Here is a 23,140-nt window from a genome sequence, read left to right as displayed (position 1 = left end):
GCTTGCCCTCTCCAGTCAGTGACCCGGGTAAAGGTCTAGCCTTTTATCTTCTGCCAAATGATAACAACACCTTATAGCCATGTGTTGTTTTTTTTTCATTTTTACACCCATTACCTCATCAGAAAAATGGTGCTTTCACATCCATTATGGCCTCACACTCGCTAACTGTCCTGCCAAATAGGCTAGGTCTCTGATCCTCCTCCAGCCCAGACTCCAAGGTGGAGGCCAATGAGGGCCTCGGCTAGAGCCAAATTTCTTGGACAGGGCCCACAATCCCAGCACCCACACCCACACCCACTCAGGGTCCAGGACCCTCTGGCTATTCAGTCTCCATTGCAGGGTTGGCCCAACACTGCAGCCAAAGCTCTCCACATCCTGGCTGAGTCTGGACGGCCAGCCCACATCTTAATTCATCTGTCTCTGATCCCAGTCACTCAGTGTCATTGGGAGAATGAAATGACATCATGGTTACAGAAACACTTTGGAAGGCTTAATGTATCACGTAGATGTAGAGGTGGCAATGTTACTGGTAGCATCATTCAGGGTGACTGGAGGGGCAGAGGATGGGAGCTGAAGATAAACTTCACCCGCTTCCTACAATCCAGGCCCTTCCCCCATCAACTCCTTGCCTCTAAGTGGCAGCCCCATGATATGCTCTGCCCCCTCGTTTTCCAGGGAACTGTCCCAACGATTAGACGACCTGCCTCCCTGTGGACACCCTGACTCCAGTTCTTCTCGGGGCTAAATTCATCTCCCCATCACTGTCCAAAGAGGGACTGGTGGCTGGAGCTCATGCTGACAACTGTTGCTAGGCAGGATGTGGCTGAAGGACAGGTGAACTGAGAAGAAGATGGATTGATTCTCAGCTGCTGCTCTCTCCCCTGCACTTTTCGGCAGGAAGCTGTTACATTTCTAACAGCTAAACTCCTAGGCATCAGCTTTTGGTTCCTCATCCCTCCTTGCTTTTTGCTCCTTTTTCTTTACATTTGGTTAGCTCCTTGGGGAGTCTTGTCACTCCCCTTGCAACTGGCAGGCAATGGAGCCACAGGGGTCTGACTCTCCTGGAAGCTCCAGAGATCCCGCATGGCAGCTGGGACCCCAGGAGATGCCATCTTCTCCTTGTGGCGGGGATGGGAGCTCCTTCCCTGGGACTGTGAAGGAGCTTCTCTGGGTGTCGCCTCACTAGGACCTTGAACACTAACCATTCTTCTGCTAAAAGAGCCCTCACTTGGGCTCCTTACTCTAGCAGTGCAGCTCAGCCTTGAGTGTGTATATGCACCACCTGGGGGTATTGCTACAGTAATTCTGATACAGTAGGTCTGGAGTTAGGTCTAATCTTCTAGCAAATTCCAGGGTGGTGCCCAGGCTGCTTGTTCATGGACCACACTTTACAATGCTATTCTCAGACGATGAGAGGGCCACAATTATGTGGGAAGGATGAGGTGCTTTCATTCTGTTGGATTATAGCACTGAAGTTAAAACACAAATGCTGAGAGGGCAGACAGCAGAAGCAAAAAGAACTACAATCCTGCAGCCTGTGGAACGAAAACCACATTCACAGGATGATAGACAAAATGAAAAGGCAGAGGACTATGTAGCAGATGAAGGAACAAGATAAAACCTCAGAAAAACAACTAAATGAAGTGGAGATAGGCAACCTTCCAGAAAAAGAGTTCACAATAATGATAGTGAAGATGATCGAGGACCTCGGAAAAAGAATGGAGGCAAAGATCGAGAAAATGCAAGAAATGTTTAACAAAGACCTAGAAGAATTAAAGAACAAACAGAGATGAGCAATACAATAACTGAAATGAAAACTACACTAGAAGGAATCAATAGCAGAATAACTGAGGCAGAAGAACGGATAAATGACCTGGAAGACAGAATGGTGGAATTCACTGCTGCGGAACAGAATAAAGAAAAAAGAATGAAAAGAAATGAAGACAGCCTAAGAGACCTCTGGGACAATATTAAACGCAACAATATTTGCATTATAGGGGTCCCCGAAGGTGAAGAGAGAGAGAAAGGACCAGAGAAAATATTTCAAGAGATTATAGTCGAAAACTTCCCTAACATGGGAAAGGAAATAGCCACCCAAGTCCAGGAAGCGCAGAGAGTCCCAGGCAGGATAAACCCAAGGAGAAACACACCAAGACACACAATAATCAAATTGACAAAAATTAAAGACAAAGAAAAATTATGAAAAGCAGCAATGGAAAAATGACAAATAACACACAAGGGAATCCCCATAAGGTTAACACCTGATCTTTCAGCAGAAACTCTGCAAGCCAGAAGGGAGTGGCGGGACATACTTAAAGTGATGAAGGAGAAAAACCTACAACCAAGATTACTCTACCCGGCAAGGACCTCATGCAGATTCTATGGAGAAATCAAAAGCTTTACAGACAAGCAAAAGCTAAGAGAATTCAGCACCGCCAAACCAGCTCTACAACAAATGCTAAAGGAACTTCTCTAAGTGGGAAACACAAGAGAAGAAAAGGACTTACAAAAACAAACCCAAAACAATTAAGAAAGTAGTACTAGGGACATACATATCAATAATTACCTTAAATGTGAAAGGATTAAATGCTCCAACCAAAAGACACAGACTGGCTGAATGGATACAAAAACAAGACCCATATATATGCTGTCTACAAGAGACCCACTTCAGACCTAGGGACACATACAGACTGAAAGTGAGGGGATGGAAAAAGATATGCCATGCAAATGGAAACCAAAAGAAAGCTGGAGTAGCAATCCTCATATCAGATAAAATAGACTTTAAAATAAAGAATGTTACAAGAGCCAAGGAAAGACACTATGTAATGATCAAGGGATCAATCCAAGAAGAAGAAGATATAACATTTATAAATATATATGCACCTCAATACATAAGGCAAAACTAACAGCTATAAAAGAGTAAATCTACAGTAACACAATAATAGTGGGGGACTTTAACACCTCACTTACACCAATGCAAAGATCATCCAGACAGAAAAATAATAAGGAAACACAAGCGTTAAATGACACAATAGACCGGATAGATTTAATTGATATTTATAGGACATTCCATCCGAAAACAGCAGATTACACTTTCTTCTCACGTGCACATGGAACATTCTCCAGGATAGATCACATCTGGGTCACAAATCAAGCCTCGGTAATTTTAAGAAAATTGAAATCATATCAAGCATCTTTTCTGACCACAGTGCCATGAGATTAAAAATCAATTACAGGGAAAACAAAAACATAAAAAACACAAACACATGGAGGCTAAACAATACGTTACTACATAACCAAGAGATCACTGAAGAAATCAAAGAGGAAATCAAAAAACACCTAGAAGCAAATGACAATGAAACCACGATGACCCAAAACCTATGGGATGCAGCAAAACCAGTTCTAAGAGGGAAGTTTCTAGCAATACAATCCCACCTCAAGAAACAAGAAACAACTCAAATAATCTAACCTTACACCTAAAGGAACAAGAGAAAGAAGAACAAACAAAACCCATAGCAGAAGGAAAGAAATCATAAAGATCAGAGCAGAAATAAATGAAATAGAAACAGAAAACAATAGCAAAGATCAATAAAACTAAAAGAGGGGTCTTTGAGAAGATAAACAAAATTGATAAACCTTTAGCCAGATTCATCAAGAAAAAGAGGGAGAGGACTCAAATCAATAAAATTAGAAATGAAAAAGGAGAAGTTACAATGGACACTGCAGAAATACAAAGCATCCTAAGAGAGTACTACAAGCAACTCTATGCCAATAAAACGGACAACCTGGAAGAAATGGACAAATTCTTAGGAAGGTATAACCTTCCAAGACCGAACCAGGAAGAAATAGAAAATATGAACAGACCAATAAAAAGTAACGAAATTGAAACTGTGCTTAAAAATCTTCCAACAAACAAAAGTCCAGGACCAGATGGCTTCACAGGTGAATTCTATCAAACATTTAGAGAAGAGCTAACACCCATCCTTCTCAAACTCCTCCAAAAAATTGCAGAGGAAGGAACACCCCCAAACTCATTCTACGAGGCCACCATCACCCTGATACCAAAACCAGACAAAGATACTACAAAAAAAGAAAATTACAGACCAATATCACTGATGAATATAGATGCAAAAATCATCAACAAAATACTAGCAGATTCCAACAACACATTAAAAGGATCATACACCATGATCAAGTGGGATTTATCCCAGGGATGCAAGGATTCTTCAATATACGCAAATCAGTCAATGTGATACACCATATTAACAAATTGAAGAATCAAAACCACATGATCACCTCAATACATGCAGAAAAAGCTTTTGACCAAATTCAACACCCATTTATGATAAAAACTCTTCAGAAAGTGGGCACAGAGGGAACCTCCCTCAACATAATAAAGCCCATATATGACAAACCCACAGCAAACATAGTTCTCAATGGTGATAAACTGAAAGCATTTCCTCTAAGCTCAGGAACAAGACAAGGATGTCCACTCTCACCACTATTATTCAACATAGTTTTGAAAGTCCTAGCCACGGCAACCAGAGAAGAAAAAGAAATAAAAGGAATCCAAATTGGAAAAGACGAAGTAAAACTGTCACTGTTGGCAGATGACATGATACTATACATAGAGAATCCTAAAGATGCCACCAGAAAACTATTAGAGTTAATCAATGAATTTGGTAAAGTTGAAGGATACAAAATTAATGCACAGAAATCTCTTGCATTCCTATACACTAAGAACAAAAAATCAGAAAGAGAAATTAAGGAAACAATCCCATTCACCATTGCAACAAAAAGAATAAAATACCTAGTAATAAACCTACCTAAGGAGGTAAAAGACCTGTACTCAGAAAACTATAAGACACTGATAAAAGAAATCAAAGATGACACGAACAGATGGAGAGATAAACCACGTTCTTGGATTGGAAGAATCAATATTGTGAAAATGACTATACTACCCAAAGCAATCTACAGATTCATTGCAATCTCTATCAAATTACCAACAGCATTATTTACAGAACTAGAACAAAAATCTTAAAATTTGTGTGGAGACACAAAAGACCCCGAATAGCCAAAGCAATCTTGAGGGAAATCAAAGGAGCTGAAGGAATCAGTCTCTCTCACTTCAGACTATACTACAAAGCTACAGTAATCAAGACAATATTGTACTGGCACAAAAACAGAAATACAGATCAATGGAACAGGATAGAAAGCCCAGAGATAAACCCACGCACCTATGGTCAACTAATCTATGACAAAGGAGGCAAGGATATACAATGGAGAAAAGACAGTCTCTTCAATAAGTGGTGCTGGGAGACTGGACAGCTACATGTAAAAGAATGAAATTGGAACGCTCCCTAACACCATATACAAAAATAAACTCAAAATCGATTAGAGACCTAAATGTAAGACCGGGCACTATAAAAGTCTTAGAGGAAAACATGGGCAGAACACTCTATGACATAAATCACAGCAAGATCCTTTTTGACCCACCTCCTAGAGTAAGGGAAAGAAAAACAAAAATAAACAAATGGGACCTAATGAAACTTCAAAGCTTTTGCACAGCAAAGGAAATTATAAACAAGACGCAAAGACAACCCTCAGAATGGGAGAAAATATTTGCAAAGAATCAACGGACAAAAGATAAATCTCCAAAATATATAAACAGCTCATGCAGCTCCATATTTAAAAAACAAACAACCCAATCAAAAAATGGGCAGAAGACCTAAATAGACATTTCTCCAAAGAAGACATACAGATGGCCGAGAAGCACATGAAAAGCTGCTCAAACATCACTAATTATTAGAGAAATGCAAATCAAAACTACAAGAGGTATCATCTCACACCAGTTAGAATGGGCATCATCAGAAAATCTACAAACAACAAATGCTGGAAAGGGTGTGGAGAAAAGGGAACCCTCTTACACTGTTGGTGGGCATGTAAACTGGTACAGCCACTATGGAGAACAGTACGGAGGTTCCTTAAAAAACTAAAAACAGAACTACCATATGACCCAGCAATCCCACTACTGGGCATATACCCAGAGAAAACCATAATTCAAAAAGAGTCATGCACCACAATGTTCATTGCAGCACCATTTACAACAGGCAGGTCATGGAAACAACCTAAATGCCCATCGACAGACGAATGGATAAAGAAGATGTGGTACAATATATACAATGGAATATTACTCAGCCATAAAAAGGAACGAAATTGGGTCATTTGTAGAGACGTGGATGGACCTAGAGACTGTCAGACAGAGTGAAGTAAGTCAGAAAGAGAAAAACAAATATCGTATATTAACACACACATGTGGAATCTAGAAAAATGGTACAGATGAACTGGTTTGCAAGCCAGAAATAGAGACACAGATGTAGAGAACAAATGTATGGACACCAAGGGGAGAAAGCGGGGGTGGTGGTGGTGGTGGTATGAATTGGGAGATTGGGATTGACATATATACACTTATATGTATAAAATAGATAACTAATACGTACCTGCTGTATATTAAATTAAACTAAATTAAATTTAAAGAAAAAAGAAATCACAAATGCTGTCTTGGAAAAAGAATACATAAAGCCATGCAAACAAAGAACTCATTGCCTGAGTCAGAAAAGGAAAGAACAGGGAGGGCTCTAAAAGTATATGAAACAAGAAAAGTAAGGTTGCATTAGCGAAAAGGAGAGACAGATCTGGAGAGATGGCGCACCGTTTAGCCTTACTGAAGAGTTTGGTCATCAAAAGAACAGCCTGAGGACACACAACATCTGGGAGTAAGTTGAGGAAGATGCTGAGAGAGCACAGTACTGAAAACAACAGCTGCCATTCACTGAGGACTCGCAATGTGCCAGGTACGGTGCACATACTGCCTCGATCCAGCCTCACGACAACCCCCCAAGTAGGAGATATTATCACCATTTTACAGATGCAGAAACTGAGAATTTGTGAAGAGAGATTAAGTTAAACTTGCTCTGGAACACCCAGCTGTATACACTGTGGTGGAGCTACAATGTCACCCCAGGTCCGTCCAAATCCAGAGCCAATTTTCCCACATGATTTTGGCGAAGAACCCGTGGGCTAAGTAGAAGGCAATGAGTAGACGCGGGGGAAGAGTTAGCAGACCGCTCCTCTGCCAGTGAACAGAGGGCCACGCCAGTGCTCTCTGTCAGAGCAGCCTGCCTTGAAGCCACCACAGTAGAAGGGGCATATCAGAGACTCCAGCCGCAGAACTGACTTCCTACCTGCCTGTGAGTCCACCTTCCCATACGAGAGACTCAGCCCAGCGGGCCTCACGTGCCTGTTAACTTCGGTCAACACCAAAGAGAAGTCCACTCGACTCTGGTCATCCCTCAGAACCCAAGGATTCTCATCCCCGTAGGGGTCTGTTCATCCCCTAATGCCACACTTCTCTTCTCTTCAAACCCTTCCGCTGTGCCCTCAGGAACTCTTGGTCAACAGCAACCCCCACTATATCTTTCATTTACTCTCTGAAAGTGCACTTTCACCTTCTTTCTCAATGGAAGCCTGGTCTATTCCTTGAGGACATCATTTGTCTGCCAGCCCTCTCAAGCGGAAGCTGGATTATTTTCCCTCTCAAATCTCAAGACCTCCAGGGCCTGTGGCGGGCGGAGGTAGGTGCAGGTGCCTCCTTGCTTGCCAGTGCCGTTCCTCCTCCTTCCTCTGCCAAAAATCCTGCTCCCTTGAGGAACATGCCTGCCGCCCACCTCTACCACTCTATCTCCCTCCCCACTGCTGTCTATGATATCCTGGGTGGTCCCCACAACTCACTGAGGACTTCAGTTCCTAGTCACATGGGATCTTCCCCTCTGCTTTTTTTATTTTTTATTTTATTTTATTTTTGGCCACACTGTGCCGCTAGCAGGATCTTAGTTCCCTGACCAGGGATCAAACCTGCGCCCGCAGCACTGAAAGCGCCAAGTCCTAACCACTGGACCGCCAGGGAATCCCCTAACTTTTTATTTCATTGTGGGAAAATGTACACAACATAAAATCTACCATTTTCATCATTTTTTAAGCACACAGTTAAGTAGCATCAAGTACATTCATATTGTTGTGCAACCATCACCACCATCTGTCTCTGGAACTTCATCATCCTCCCAAACTAAAATTCTGTATCCATCAAACACTGATGCCCAATTCCGCTCTCCCCACTGTCGCTGGCAACCACCATTCTATCTTTCTGGCTCCATGAATTTGACTACTCTAGGAACCTCGTATAAGTGGAACCATACGACATTAGTCCTTTCCTAACTGGCTGATTTCACTTAGGCTAGTGTCATCAACGTTCATGCATGTTGTAGCATAAATCAGAATTCCCTTCCCTTTTAAGTTCGAGTAATATTCCACTGTATATGTGTACCACATTTTAGTCATCTGTCAATGGACACGGGTTGTTTCCAACTTTTGGCTATTGTGAATAATGCTGCTGTGAACATGGGTGTACAAATATGAGTCCCTGCTTTCGCTTCTTTTGGGTATATACCCAGAAGGGAAATTGTTGGATCATATGGTAATTCTATGTTTAATTTTTTGAGGAATTGACATACTGTTTTCTACAGTGACTGTACCACTTACATTCTTTAATAAATGTATTTATTTGTTTATTTATTTATTTTTGGCTGCGTTGGGTCTTTGCTGCACGCGGGCTTTCTCTAGTTGTGGTGAGCGGGGGCTACTCTTCGTTGATATGCGCGGGCTTCTCATTGCAGTGGCTTCTCTTGTTGCGGAGCATGGGCTCTAGGCACAAGGGCTCAGCAGTTGTGGCACGCGGGCTTAGTGGTTGTGGCGCATGGACTTAGTTGTATGTGGGATCTTCCCGGGCCAGGGCTTGAACCCGTGTCCCCTACATTGGCAGGCGGATTCTTAACCACTGCGCCACCAGGGAAGTCCCCCATTTTACGTTCTTAACAGCAATGCACAAGGATTCCAATTTCTTCACATCCCTGACATACTTCTTACTTTCTATCTTTTTAATATTAAACATTTTTGTGATAATAGCCACCCTAATGGGTGTGCCCACTCCAACTCTTGATACCACCATTGGTGAATTCAACATCCACAGGGTGATGAAGAGGCCTCCAAAAACTGCTTCCTCTACCTTCACTCAGTCACTCACTCCATCATTACACCTAGATTTGGGGTCGTCATCAGATACTCGACCACCTCCCCAATCTCCCTTGCCAACATCCCACTCTGTATTCCCCATCTATCCTGCCAGTGTACCTCTGCAGGGACTCCCACTGCAGGACTAATCGAGATCACCTATTCACTTGTTATTCCCTTCCTTGGAAATCTGTTCCTCCATTCTTTGCAGAGCGAACTCTTCATTCACCCTTCAGGTCTCAGCTTAAATGTCACCTCCTCAGAGAGGCCTCCCTAAGCACTTGCCCCTAGTTATTCACTTTCTGCTCTCCTTCTTATTGTCACTTCCCTTCATGTTCACATCATTCTTTTGCAAACACCTTCAACTTCCTTACTTCCTCTTCCTCTGCTATTCTTCCCTTGCAAACTCCACTCCTCAATAAACTCAACCATATGCATTATCCATGCCTGTATCCAAGTAGCTAAAGGCAGCTGGAGAAAAACCACACACTTGAGTAGATGGCTTTCACTTTGTACCCATGGTCTCAGACCTGGTATGGGCTCTCAGTGCTATCTGGCCACTATTTTCTCACTCTCTCAGATGACTCTCTCATAGCTCCTCCTCTCTCCTAGATCTTCCTTCCCCACCTCCCCATTTGTCCCAACAAGTCTCAGCTGATGACCTCATTCCATATGTTACTGAGAAAACAGAAGCCATCAAATGAGAGCTCCTTTATCTTACCACCACCAAATCTACACACCACCCTGTCTGCACCTGTCCCTGTGTTTTCTTTTTCCCCTTCTACTAAAATGGAGGATCTTTCTTTTCTCCTATCAATGGCAGATCTCTGCAGTTATGCTCTGGTGCCATAGAGGGTACTCTTAACTTCTCAAGGATTTTACTCCTTTGGGCATTCACTCTCTTCCCTAAGTCATCAATCTCTTTACCTCTCCAGAATCGTGCTAGCACACTGGTGGAAACCATCCATCCTTAAGAAAACTAACAGAAACCACCTGGCTCCACTCCACAATCCCCTTACACTGCCCCACTTCCTGCCCCCCTTCATGGCAAAATTGCTCAAGAGTTTTCTACACATATTTTCTCCACGTCTTCGTCTCCCACTTGCTCCTCAAGCCACTCTAATCTGGCTCCCACATCTTTCAATTCCACCGAGTCGCTCTTGTTAAGGTCACCAATGGCCTCCATGGTTATCTCTCAGTCCTCAGCTTACTCAGCCTCTAACCAGCTTTGGACACAGTTGACCACTCCCTCCTTCTTGGGACACTCTCCTCCCTTGGCTTCTGTGATTGCTTCCTGACACCCAATTACCCTTCTGCCCACTTTTTCTTAGTCTCCTTTGTGGGTTTCTCCTCCTCCACTTAATCACTGGATACTGTGGTTCTTCTCAACTCGGTCACAGCCCTGCTCTTCTCTCTCTACTCTCTTTCCCAGGTGACCTCATCGGTCCCCTAGCTTGAAATACAATCTATCTATGCGCAGACAACTCCCAAATTTCCAATTCTACCCACACCTCTTCTGTGAGCTCCCAAACTCCTACATTCCAATGATCTACTCTGACATCTCTGCTGCCATGTCTCACCGGAATCACAAATTTAACATGTCCAAAACTGAACTCTTGATTTTTTTTCCCCCTCAAGCCCAGGCCTCCCTCAGCCCTCCTGATCTTAGTACATGGCACCATCACCTCTTCAATGACTCAAGCCAGAAACCTCAGAGTCATTCTTGAGTTCTGTCTCTCCCTTTCCCTCACCCCCCACCTCTAACCCTTCAGTAAGTCCTTGCAGCTGTTCTTTCAGAATCTGACCAACTCTCTCCATCTCCATGGCTGTCACCCAGTTCAAGCCACCATCATCTCTCCCCTGGATTGCTGCAGTAGCCTCCTTCCTGGTCTCCCTCTGTAGCCACTGCTGCCCCCTTTTAAGCCTGGTCACTACAGATATTGCAAAAGCCCGAATCAGATCCCGTCACTCCCCTGCCTAACACCCTGTAGACGTTTCCCACTGCAAGTGAAGAAAATCCAAAGTCCTTTGCCGTGGCCTGCGAGGCCCTGTTGTGCTCTCTTCCTTGCCAAACTTCTCTTATGCTACTCGTACTCTTGCCTAGGACAATCTGGCCCCACTGGCCTCCTTTCAGTTTCTGAACACATCAAGTTCTATGCTACCTCGAGGTCTTCCCACTTCATACTCCTTTTTCCTGGAAAGCTCTCTCCCCGTTCTTCACGTGGCTCATCTTTCATCCTTCAGGTCTCCATGTAAATATCACCTCCTCACAGAGGTCTTCCCTGAGAACTCTGCCCCTTGATATTCCTAACACTGCAACCTGATCTGTTTCCTTCGTGAGACTCACCAGGCTCTGTAATTATAGATTCATTTCTGTGATTATTTGGCTGTAAACCCTGTAAGAGTATTGACTATGTCTCTTTTGTTCAACGGAGTATCTCTACCACCTAGTATGTACCTGGCACATAGTGGGTGCTACAATAAATATTTTCTTTTTATTTATTTATTTTTTGGCCGTACCGCACGGCATGTGGAACTTCCCAGACCAGGGATGGAACCCATGCCCCCTGCAATGGAAGCATGGAGTCTTAACCACGGGACCACCGGGGAAGTCCTATATTTTCTAAATGGCTTGATGGATGCACGGGTAGGAGTGATTTTGAGGTATATGGATTAGAATCCTCTGGCCATTCCATGCAATCCATTATCAAATGCCTACTGGTTCTGCCTCAGCCTGTGAAAGATAGGTTTCTAGTTGGGGACTCTGGTCCACGGGAGAAACCCTTCAACATCTCTGCCCAAAGACAAAAATAGGGAGAGAATGGAGTAAAAGGAAGAGTACAGTACAGGAGGGCTACAGTCTAAGAAGAAGTGGGAGCCAGAATGCCTCCAGTCCTTTTAGGAGTACCAGGGTGGGAAATCTAATGGCTACTCCTCCCCAGGGAAGGAATGTTTCTTTAAAGAGCAAACAACTCCTCTTTCGGGATGGCCAGAGGCCCAGAGGGTGGGCAGGATGACTTTGGATAGATAGTCTTTTCCCTTCCTGGGAGCCTCTGGGTAGACAATTCAATTACTTTCCCAGGGCTGCCTCCTGGGCTTTTCTCCTTCTTTTCCTCCAGGTTTTCATGGTCCTGCAACTTCCTCCTTAGCTGAGCCTGGAGAGGGATCTTCTGGAAAACCTGCTGGCGTCTGGATTCGTTTTCTGGTTGTCCAAGCAGTTGCTTTTCCCTTGAGGGCTGGAATGGAGGCACCTATCACCTGTTCTACCAGGTCACAAGGGAGCAGGTAGAGAGACCAAAGCCATTTGTCCTTCCACAAATAACTGGGAGACTGGAGTCACCTCACAAAAGACCGACCCCATGAGGCTTCTGAGAGGATACTGCAGAGGACCCTCTTAACAGCCGACCCCTCCCCTCCCTACTTCTCCCCCTCAGGGGCTACACATCCAATAGACTCAAACGTGTTGTCTAATAGGCCCAGACACGCTCCTAAACCCTCCGTGCTGGGGCTGCCAGCCCAGTGACAGATGTGAGGGCTGTGCCAGATGTGAGGCTCATGCTATATGGCAGCGTGGGTCACCAGGTCTGAAGCTGCTGACGCTGAGCTGTGGCGGAGTTAGTGCCTGCATTATAGACCCCACTCACCTGTCACTGGCAGAGGCAGTGAGGGGGACTGGAGCAACGAAACACTCACGGGAGCTTGAAGGAGTTGTCGTGTCACTCCAAGGGGCTCTGGGCACCCCGCCTCCACCCTCCACGTACCACACCAAGTATTTCTAAAGTAGGCAGAGACAGAGATTGACCGAGCCAGAGGGGGAGAGGTGAGGACAGGAAGGGAAGACGGCTGAGCAGGAGAGGGGGCCAGACAGAGCCAGGAGGGAGGGGAGAGGCGAGATGAAGCAGAGAAACCCAGACAGAAGCGCAGAAATGAGACAAGAGGAGGGCCTTGGAGACAGTGAAGGAGAAAGGACAGGCCTGGAGAAGGCAAGCCTGGCAGAGAAACTGTGCCCGCCGACTCTCATTTGCCTTAGCTTTTTTTGGCGGCCCAGTCCTGTGCCTCGCCTGCTCTCAAAATGCCCTCGAGCTGTCCCCAGCTCTGCCCTCAGGCTCCGGCAGTGGGCCACGCAGTAATGAGAGCCTTCTGGTATAGGACTCCGGGCAATCAAGCTCTTTGGGGAAGGGCACTGCTATTCTGCCACACTGACAGCAGGACGGCACCCGCCCCATTTCACGGCTGGGGATGTGGCGAGCGAGGGGCAAATCCGAAATAGCCTGAGGAAGAGGACCCAGGACACCGTCTCAGCTTGGGCCAATTCCCCAGCCACCAGAGGCTGTATTTTTCTTGCAAAAGAGAATGAGATCGAGAGGAGAAAAGGGGAAGGGGAGAGAATTCCAGAAGGTGAGAGGGAATGGTCATGATGGGAAAAGTGGAGTTGGCAGGGAAGGGAGCAGTAGGCCTGAATTCTTCCCCTCAGTGAGCACATCTCTCCGAGGCCAGGCTGGGCTGCAGAGCTCTGGCACAGAGCGCTAAGCCGGCAGAGGGTCCCTGGCCACCCAGATCTTTCTCTCTTTTCAGATCCTAGCCTCTAGTCTGCCCAGGGCTGAACTGTAAACAAGGTTTGGAGGCCAGATAGGGGGAGCAGGTGTGGACAGGAGCTGCTGGGAACATCCCAACAAGTAGCTTTCCCCAGCAGCCAAAGACCCAGGGCTCAAACAGCGGCCCTCTGGGGGCTGCTTGGCAGGCGCCGGCTGCACGGGGTTCCAGGCAAAGCCTCCTGAAGCCAAACGAGGGCCTACTCAGTGGGCTGGCTGTGCCATCTCCCTCCTCTCTGTGAGGCTGCCAGGCAGCGATGGGCCGGGCCGCCAGCCTGGGAGGCTCCAACCCCTGACTCTGGTCAAACAGCTGGAGAATCTCAGAGTTGCCGGGGACTTGGGAAGTTATTGATTTCGCCCTTATCCACTCTCTGCGGATTTCCAGAAGCAGCAGGCCAAGGCTTTCTGGAGGACTGCAGCTGGGGATTACAGGAGGGGTCAGATTTGGGCCCGTAGAGAGGGAGGGCACGGAGAACTGGCCCAGAGTCAGATGGGGCGGGGGCGTGGCTGGAGGCACGAAGAGGACAGCCCGAGTGGGAAAGGGGTGCTGGGGAGAGGTGGACTGGGGGAGCAAGTAGCTGGAGCTGACGCAGGGAGACAGCGAGCAAGTGAACCTCCTCGCTCCCTCTCTCATGTCTGGCTCTGCTGGGGCATAAGGTCCCCTCCCCAGTGCCCCCTCGGGGCAAGCCAGCCTAGTCGTAGCTGGACAGAGAAAGGCACATCCTTCCCACTGCTTTGCCTAGATGGCCCATCTTCCCCCTCCTTGCCTGAGATGATGCGGGTGGTATGTGAAGCCCAGGCACCATGCCTAGCAGGCACCAGGCAAACCTCTTGTGAGGGAGCAAACCGAGCAAGGCCCGACTTCCGCCCTGTGCACCAGCCTCAAGCTCTGTCCATTGAGTCAGGGGGAGGGGGGACAGGGCAGAAATCAGGCCAAGAAGCAACTTAACAAAAGAGGCTATGTGAGCAGAGGCCTGGTAAACTCATGTCACCCCGTTTGGAGATGTCCAGAGATGCCAACTACAGCCTCAGGGCAACGAGACACCTTTTATTCTGCCTAATTGCATCTTCCTGCTGAGAGGGAGGAAGGAATTAGAAGGTCTTTCCTAAAGCACAGGGAAGATCCTATGGTATCAGAAAAGGGGGAGCAAGGTTGGTGAACCCTCCGCCTAAGGACAAAAGTGAAGGGCAAGAGCAGGTGCTGATTTTCTAGCACCAAACACTCTGCACCTCTTTCATGTTATTAGTTGGGTCCCCCTGTCAGTTTCGAGGATGTGAGTAGCAGTAAAACTGCAAACCTCAAAGGGCTTGTAGGCTTGTCTTTGGGTGAAGGTGGTAAGGTGATTACGCCATATTCTGCAACCAGGCTTGGGGAAGATAGAATCCTAGGGAATCCCAAGAACCCACAGGCTACGTACTTGGCAACACAGATTCAATGATGGACCCCAGACTCAATTCACTAATTCTGGTTTTCACTAGAAAACCAGACCCAGACACTGTAGAAAGACCCAAAAAGGGTAAAGAAAAATGCCTACTTTTTTTTCACCTAACCCTCAGTTATCCAGAACGTGCTACTAACCAGAAAAGCCCTTCCCCAAGCATTCAGGTTTTGGCATTACGGTGTATTTGTATTTTTTCAGTGATTAAAATCCACAGAACTGGGACTCTCTGTTACAGAATAATGCCAGCTCTGCTCCCACCTGCCTTCTTGTAAGGGGAATAATAGCAGAGTCCCTTGCTGTGAGTCAGGGACTCCCTCCACTGGCTCTTAGATAGCATTCATTCATATACACAACAAAAATGTACTGAGCACCTACTATGTGCCAGGTACAGTGCCAGGCACTGAAGAGAAACTAGGGCCAGTCTTTCCCCTCAGGGAGGTTGCAGTCTGAGGTGGGGGCAGGTATGTCGACAGATAAAAAATCATGTGTCACCTGGAACCACAGGGGTCAGCAGAAGATGTTATGGGAGTAAAGAGAAGGGCCATTGCCCCCTCCCCATGACTCCCACCAGACCCCAGCACCACCCCAAGCTGAGTGGTGAAAGTGAACAGGAGTCCAGCAGATGGACAAGGCAGAGAAGGGCATTCCAGGAAAGGAGAAGATTCAGTAAAGAGGGAAACCTCTAGGTATTTAAGCCACTGTAATTAAAATAAGTCATTGAAAAAATGCAGGCAAAACTGAAGTGAATCTGTAATTTCTAGCCACAGGAATGAGGGCAGAGGACTAGGGCTACCCAGTGGCCCCTTTCGTGCAGCCTTCTGACATGATGCACTGAACTCAGGAGAGGCCACAGAGACAACCAGGGACACAGCCCAGCACTGGATTACCAGCCACACATCCTATGCACCACCCAAAAGCTACACGTGGAAGACCCCCATCTCATGGGAGGGGGCAGGAGGGGTGGACCGCCAGCAGATACACTGAAGTTCAGCCATAGTAATGGAGACCAAAGCCACGAAGCTCACACGCTGTTATGTCCACACCGAAGAGGGTCTGTGGAAGCCAGCTCTGTGAATGGGTCAGGGCTAATGGTGGGAAATTACAAACATCCCCACTGCGGGGCCAGACGTGCCTCAGGAAGAGCCCCTCGGAACCTGGCCACATTCTGTTCAGTTCACAGGGGCCATCCTGGGGGAAGGAGGAACAAAAATCAATAGGAATAGCAATACTTCTACACAAGTGTCTTCTGCAGTCTCTGCTACTGAAGTCCTGGCCGAAAGAGAAGCCCCCTCTCCCTCTGCAGGAGGTGGGAAGATGGCTTTGCTCAGCATTGCAAATAAGTTTCTAAAAATGTTTCAGAAAATAATTCCTAACAGTGGTACTCAGATAGAGCCATAATGTTGGATTAACAGCTCCAAGCCAGCAGACCAGACACTTGTCCAATTAATAAAACTTATAAAGCAGAACAGCTTATTGATGTTACAGGCACAGCACTTAGTGCAACGACAAAACCCAAATCCACGCAGAACACTCCATGTTCTTTAGAAAGCCCTTTCTCCACCAACCTGTACAATCCTTTCTTCAGTGCAAACAGGGGGCTGGGGAATGGAGGGAACGGTGCAGGGCTCTGGACAACTGGCGGAGGACGAGATGGCTCAAGGAGTTGGCACAAATCTGCCAAAGGTGAGATCTAGTCTGGACTTTGGAGGCAGAGGATCTGGGCTGGAATCCGAACTCTGTGGCAAGTTACTTAACCTCTTGAGCCTCAGTTCCCTCATCTACAAAATGGGGTTCATGATAGTACCTATTTCAAAGTACCTACATGAAGATTAAATGTACAAAGTAAGTGTTGAATCACTGGAGGCTATTAGCAATCACGATTATCATTGTTATGTTTAGGTACTAATAGGATCTGCTGTCCTGTTACAGTCCACTTGGTTTGCCTCTCTCCACAGAATGTAATGAGGATGATTTGAAAATTGGTTCAAATCTCTTTGGACCTTGGGCCCTGACTTCAGATCTACAGAATAAATAAGCTGCACTGTGGGGAAAACAAAGCCTGTGTTATTACTTCATTAAAGTCAAATTCTCACCCTATTTCTAGTGGTTAACAGTCGGGGTGCAGACGTAAGAAGTGGGGGTGTGGAACACGGTGGGGGGGGAAGCCCAGCTCTGCTTCTCACCAGCTGTGGGACCTTGGGCTTGTCCACCCCTCAATTTCCACCACCTCAATCTCCTCATCTGTAAAATGGGGAAAATATCGGGTTCTACCTCACAGAGTTGTTGTGAAGGTTCAACACACGTAAAGCACTTACAACAACTGTGCCGGGTACACAGAAAGCACCGAGTGAATGCCAGCTACAGTTCTGACTGTACACGAATTCTCATTACTACCTAAAGAGGTCAGCACGATGCTTGGCACACAGTAACAGTAGCTATTATGATCATCAGGACTCTTGGAACAGATGAGAATCGGGGGGGGGGGGGTGGGAAGCATAAGGGAGATCTGGGTCTTCTCTAAGAATGGGACTCTGTGACTTTGGATGAACTCACCTTTGTGATCTCAGACACCACCGTCCCCCCCACCCTAGAATTTTACACAGCTCAGGAAAAGAAAGTGACAGGTACGGGCCTGCATATTCCCACCTGCCAAGCTTTCTACAAATAATGCATCACCTTGTCGGGCGGGCGGTCTTGTTTCTCAGCGCCGAGATGCTTCGTGAACGCTGAGGCCACGCGAGGGCAGGCCAGCCAGGGTGCGCCGGCCCTGGGGAAGCTGCGCCTAGAAGCCCCCGCACTTCTGACGTCGGGCTCCCGCGGGGGTGCGGAGCTTCGGGACAGGGCTGCTGCGGGGAGGGCGGGGCTCGAGTCCCCCAGGGGTCGCCCCTGCCCCCGCCGGCGTGTGCCTCTCGGCTTCTAGCTCTCCTCCCCCTTCGCCACCGCCACTTTCAGAGGAAAACTTTCCGCTCACGCCGCCACTTTTCCACAGGCGTCCAAACCCTCGGCCCCGCGCATCTTGTCTTCCAATCTCCTCGCGGGTGGCGCCGCGATGGGGCACGCGGGTGGCCTGTCAACCCGAACGGCTCCTTAGGGACTGGCGGTGGGGTGCTGGCGGATGGTGGGGAGGAGGGATGTCGGCTCCGGACGCGCCAACTCCGTCCACGGTCCATCGACTGCGGGAGCCCAGCGGGCGCGCACCCGGGACGAGGGACCCATGCCAGCGCCGCCCGGAGTCGCTGTGTGGGGCTGGCGAGGACCCCAGCACCCGGCTGCCGACCCCCCAACCCCACACACCCCGGCCTCATCAGCTGGGCGCCCCGCTTTCTGGTCCTTTCCCAGGCGATCCCAAACCCCGCTGCGCGGAGGGCGGTACTTACTGTCGAGGCCCCTGCGGGCCGGGGCTGGGCGGCTGCCCTGCCCGGGGAACCCTCTGGCCACCCTCTGGCCGTCTCCCCCTCGCGCTGCCCCGGGCTGTGCCCAGTGCCGACGGTAGCGGCAGCGGCGTCTGTAGGAAGAGAGAGATCACGTCTGCCTTAGAAACCCAGCCCCTGCTGTGACCAGAATCTTAAAGAAGGAGGCGACTGGCTCGGCCCCAGAGCCGCGGCTGAGCTGAGGTGGCGAACTAGCGAGGCAGCTGGTAAACACAGCGTCTGCTGCCTCTCGCCCGCCCCCCGCCCGCAATCCGCCGCGGAGAAGCTCCCCCCTCACCCTTTACCCTGGACAGGCCCCCGCAGGGGAGCCGGCGAGGGGGGGCTCCAACTACAGTGACGTGCGGATAATCCAGCTGCCACTGGGTGAGCACTTACTAAGCGCCGGGCACTGTGCTTTCCGTCCATTTTCTCACCTCAGCACCCTCCCCATTGTACAGAAAATAAAACCGAGGCTCAGGGGAGCAAAGGAAATAGACCCAAATGCAGGAGCTGGTAATGAGTGGTGGGGGAGAGATCGGAAACCCGAAGGGTCGCAAATTCAACGCTGCCTGCCTCAAAAGCCACTCTGTGCTACTGCAAAGCAATTATCTGAATACCCGGGTCTCCACCTCCTGTTCCCCCGTTTTCCTGCCAGGACTAGGGACAGGTGGCAACTCCAGGCCAGTTTGCTGGTGGAGGTGGGGTAGGGGCCCTGGGAGGTAGGATCCTGACTGCAGTGCCTGGTGCCATGGAGCGGTCATCCCTTTTTAACCTCAGACAATTCACCTACTACGTGCCAGGCCTTGTGGAAGACAGAAAAAGGTCTAGGAGGTAGTCTCGGCCCAGGTGTGATCCAGGAGACAGGCAGTGAGCCTGTGAGGTGTGGGTTATGCTAGAAGGGTCAAAGGTGGCGGGTGCAGAGGCCCTAAAGGAGCAAGTAACCAGTGTCCTCAGACACCCACCGCAGAACCTTGGGGAACCGCTGGCGGGGATCACACCACCCACTCCTCTTTAAAGGATGAGTGGAAGGCAGCCTTGTTGGGAGACTGAGCCCCGTGGTTTCTCTCTGGGAGCTACCCTGCCATGGCAGTGAGATCTGTGAAATGGGAAAGATCTCTTACTCCATCCTTCCTGGTCAACATGATGAAATAACACCGAATTCCTGCCCTTGTATTCTGATCATAAAAAAGAGAGCAGTTTTAGAACTTGTATTCCTCCCTGCCTTGCCCCTGCTTATCCACTCAGTCACTCATTTGGCAAATGTGTATTAGCGTCTACTGCATGTCAGGTACCACGGTAGGTGCTGGGCACCTCCACAGTTCTATGGGGGAGTCTACATGGGAGGTGGAAGGCACACAGGGCTGGCAGTTAGGAAACACATTTTAAGTCCTAGTTCTTTGACTAAATAGCTGTGTGACCCTGGGTGAGTCATGTATCCTTTCGGGACCTCAGTTTTCTTGTTGGTCAAACAGGGATAATAACACCTTCCCATCCTATTTCACAGGGGTGTTTTGAGACTCAATGGAGACGATGGATGTGAAGGAGCTTTGAAAAGTATAAAGCCACTCGACAAATGTCAGGGATTAGTCTGTCTCCAAGGTGGGAGGGGGCTGCTGGGAAGTAAAGCTTAAGAGAAATCCTGGCTGACTTTCCCAAATGGATTGCACTGAATTCCATCTTCCCCAAGTCACTGATTCTGCACTCAGGCAGAAGTCTCTGCTCTGTGAAACATCATCTTCCATCAGCAGTGCCCATGACACCAGGGTTAGTGATGACCTGGTCTTAAGCCAGGGAGATTGTTTGGGGAACTTGAGTGGAACCAGGGGGGCAGTTTTGCCTCTGGGTCTCTAATTCCTGTTAACAGCAGCATCCTCCCCCCAAATCGAGCCTGCCGGATGTTTCTATAACCACCTGAGGCCCCCAGAGACACCCTTTCAGGAAGCACAGGGCTCATGTCAGACAGCACCGGTGGCCTTGAGGGTGGATGCTCTCTCTGTTCTTTTGGAAGCTAGGGGTTCTGGGTTCAGCCCAGATGACTGAGATCTGCAACAGAACCAGGGGAGCCTCTGGGAGGGTCTTCAGTGTGCTCAGTTCAGCCCTGCAAGCAACCTCAAATAGACCTATAGTCTAAATTATACTACTACACTTGTTATGCAACACACAGCTACAAGACAAATTCCCGAATTTCCAAGAAGTACTCTCCCCTACCCCCAGCTACCCCAAGTAAACACACAGTCTAAGGAAATACAGGGTCTTACCAGGCAAACAGCTTCCAGACAAACCTGCTAGCCTCCTTCCTTCTTCCCTCTCCCCCTTCCCCACCAGACTGTCAACATGAAGCCCCTTCCATATAAAAATAGAGAACCGATGCAGAAAAGGGAGGGCTCTGGGGACCATGGCCGGGTGAGTCCAGAGCTGCACTACACAGCTCTCTGGAGCCAAACCAGGATGGAAGTCAGAGGGAGAGACAGAAAGGAGCCCGGACTTGGGCCAGGGCACCTCCAGTCAGCAGGCCCCTGGGGGGAGGTGCAGACTCCCAACCCAGCATCTCTTGGCAGTCTCAAGGCGCCTCTCAATGTCCTCATAGATTCCGTTGTCACATCCATCTCGCCCAGGCTGCTCCTCTTAATAAAGTGCCCCTGCGGCCACGCCAGACGGCCTGATGTTATCCTTCTTCACTCTCCCACCCTCCTCCCCAGCGTGGGCCACACAGTAGTGATTCAGGCCTCCTGGGTCACAATACAGTCTCCTGGGGAAACGCTTCCTGAGTGCCCAAGCCAGGGTGTGACGAAGCTTTGGGTGTGGGTGTATCAAGTACTCCTTCCTTGCCCCCTCAGAGTGGCCTGGGCCCTGGATTCAGAGTCTCAGCCTGCATCTTCCTCCCTGGGCCAGCTGCCGCTGCTCTCCCCCCAGCTATATAACCTGAGTCCAATTTGCAAAGCCCTTCCTCGGTGATTGTCAATAAATCCCCCATCTATATCCCCCTGAAAGACCAGAAAGCTTCAAGATCCAAAGGAATGAATCACTCATGGTGAAATTTCAGGCACAGTGACAGGCAACTGAGGAGACATATTTGATCACATCATGTTTACCTATGTGTAAGGCTGGCCCTGAGGATATTCTGGCATTTTCCCTAAACTATAATGAAGACTTGGAATAATAGCAAAGGAAGCCATAGAAAACACACCAGGCTGGGAGCAGGGACATCTTGCTGCTCATCCCAGCTCTGGCGCTAGTTAGATGTATGGCCCTGTACTTTCCCTTTCACAGCCCTGAATGCCCTCCAATGTCCCCACCTCCTTCAGATCCAGCAACTAAAGGGTTAATGCCTGGCCCAGCAGGGGCTGATCATTCTGCCTGGTCAGCCCTATAGGCCATATAATTAATATTTGTATTATCACCCCACCCTAGGATTCCACTCTAGTCTAACACCCCTTCCAGGCCATTTCTCTGTGGAGATGTGTCAAGGGCTTTCTGGACCAAGGTATGCCCCACTTCCCGCCTCTGAGGCAGGTGGGTCCTGGTTGTTTCACAGAAGGTAGAAAACGAAGGGAGCAGGGGTGTTGGGGGTGACTGGCTCTGCAGTTAGTAGCAGCTGCCCTGGTGACTCTCTGTCCTGTGGTCTGGATGCACTTGCCAGAGGATGAAACCAAACGTGTTGAAGCTGGAGGGACGCTCCTTTCGACTATTACCTGAACGGGGCATTGATTCTGTACCCCTCCCTGGTCTCCCCCGTGCCCCTGCCACCTCACCAAGGCCTGTCAGGAGCTCTTATCTGCTCCCCAGGCCTACCTGGGGTGCCTGCTACCATTTCCTTTCCCTCCTTAGTAGCTGACCACTTCCCTTCTGCTCTTAGCCAGAGCCAGCCTCCTCAGCATTGAAAACCCCCCTCACTTGGCCTGTTTCCCCGCCCTCTGCTCTTCTACTTCCTTTTCCCTGCTAAGGCCTGGCTGCTCCAATGGGTGCTTTGCCCCTGTGGTGTGAATGTTCTGTTCTCGCAGGACCCGGTGTTAATTTGCCGTCATTTGTGAGCTGCTTTGTTAACCTAAGTGGCCTTTTCTCGATGTGTCTGCTTAGTGCTGCCTCTGTTACCTCCCCACCACACCCTCCTTAATCTTGTAATAAGAGGCCCTTCCCTGTGGAGAAGGGGTTGGGCTTTTTCAAAGCCCTTTCTGGTACAGGCTTTAGTAGCTCAGTACATCTTCACAACCACCTGAGGAAACACAGCGAGTGTGATTACTGATTCCTGCGGCAACGATGAGAAACCGGGGGTCAGGAGAGCTGAGAAGGCCTGTCTGCTCAGAGATACAGTGTGATGGCCGAGCAGGCCTAGAACCACAGCTCTTTTCCATAGGACCCCGCATGCTTCTGTCATTCATCTTCGACACTGTTCTCTGAGGCCCCAACCAAGACCCCACAAAGGTCACATATGCACACAAGCCCATATGCAATTTTACTTACGAATTTGTGAGGGCTCATAGGACCTCTGAGGGTCAAGCCCCCTGCATCAGTATTCTTTTAAAGCTGCCCAGGTGATCCTAATGCGTTGCAAGGAGTGAGAACCACTGCT

At 48.6% G+C, this 23,140-nt stretch overlaps 1 protein-coding gene across 1 annotated transcript in view; it reads right to left on the bottom strand.

Moving 5' to 3' along the window:
- The window catches only part of FRMPD3 (FERM and PDZ domain containing 3), an 83,807-nt gene extending 65,632 nt beyond the window's left edge, over positions 1-18,175 (bottom strand). Inside the window, exon 1 of the mRNA XM_029240214.1 lies at positions 18,132-18,175. Coding sequence (XP_029096047.1) covers positions 18,132-18,175 — 44 coding nt within the window. The remainder of the gene's footprint in view (positions 1-18,131) is intronic.
- Positions 18,176-23,140: the final 4,965 nt, after the last annotated feature.

The sequence above is a fragment of the Monodon monoceros genome, unplaced genomic scaffold, assembly GCF_005190385.1.
Source record: "Monodon monoceros isolate NGI ecotype Baffin Bay Population unplaced genomic scaffold, NGI_Narwhal_1 Super_Scaffold_22, whole genome shotgun sequence".
Classification (NCBI taxonomy): Eukaryota; Metazoa; Chordata; class Mammalia; order Artiodactyla; family Monodontidae; genus Monodon; species Monodon monoceros.
The sequence above is the reverse complement of the archived record's forward strand: the minus strand, read 5'-3'. Positions and strand labels throughout refer to the sequence as shown.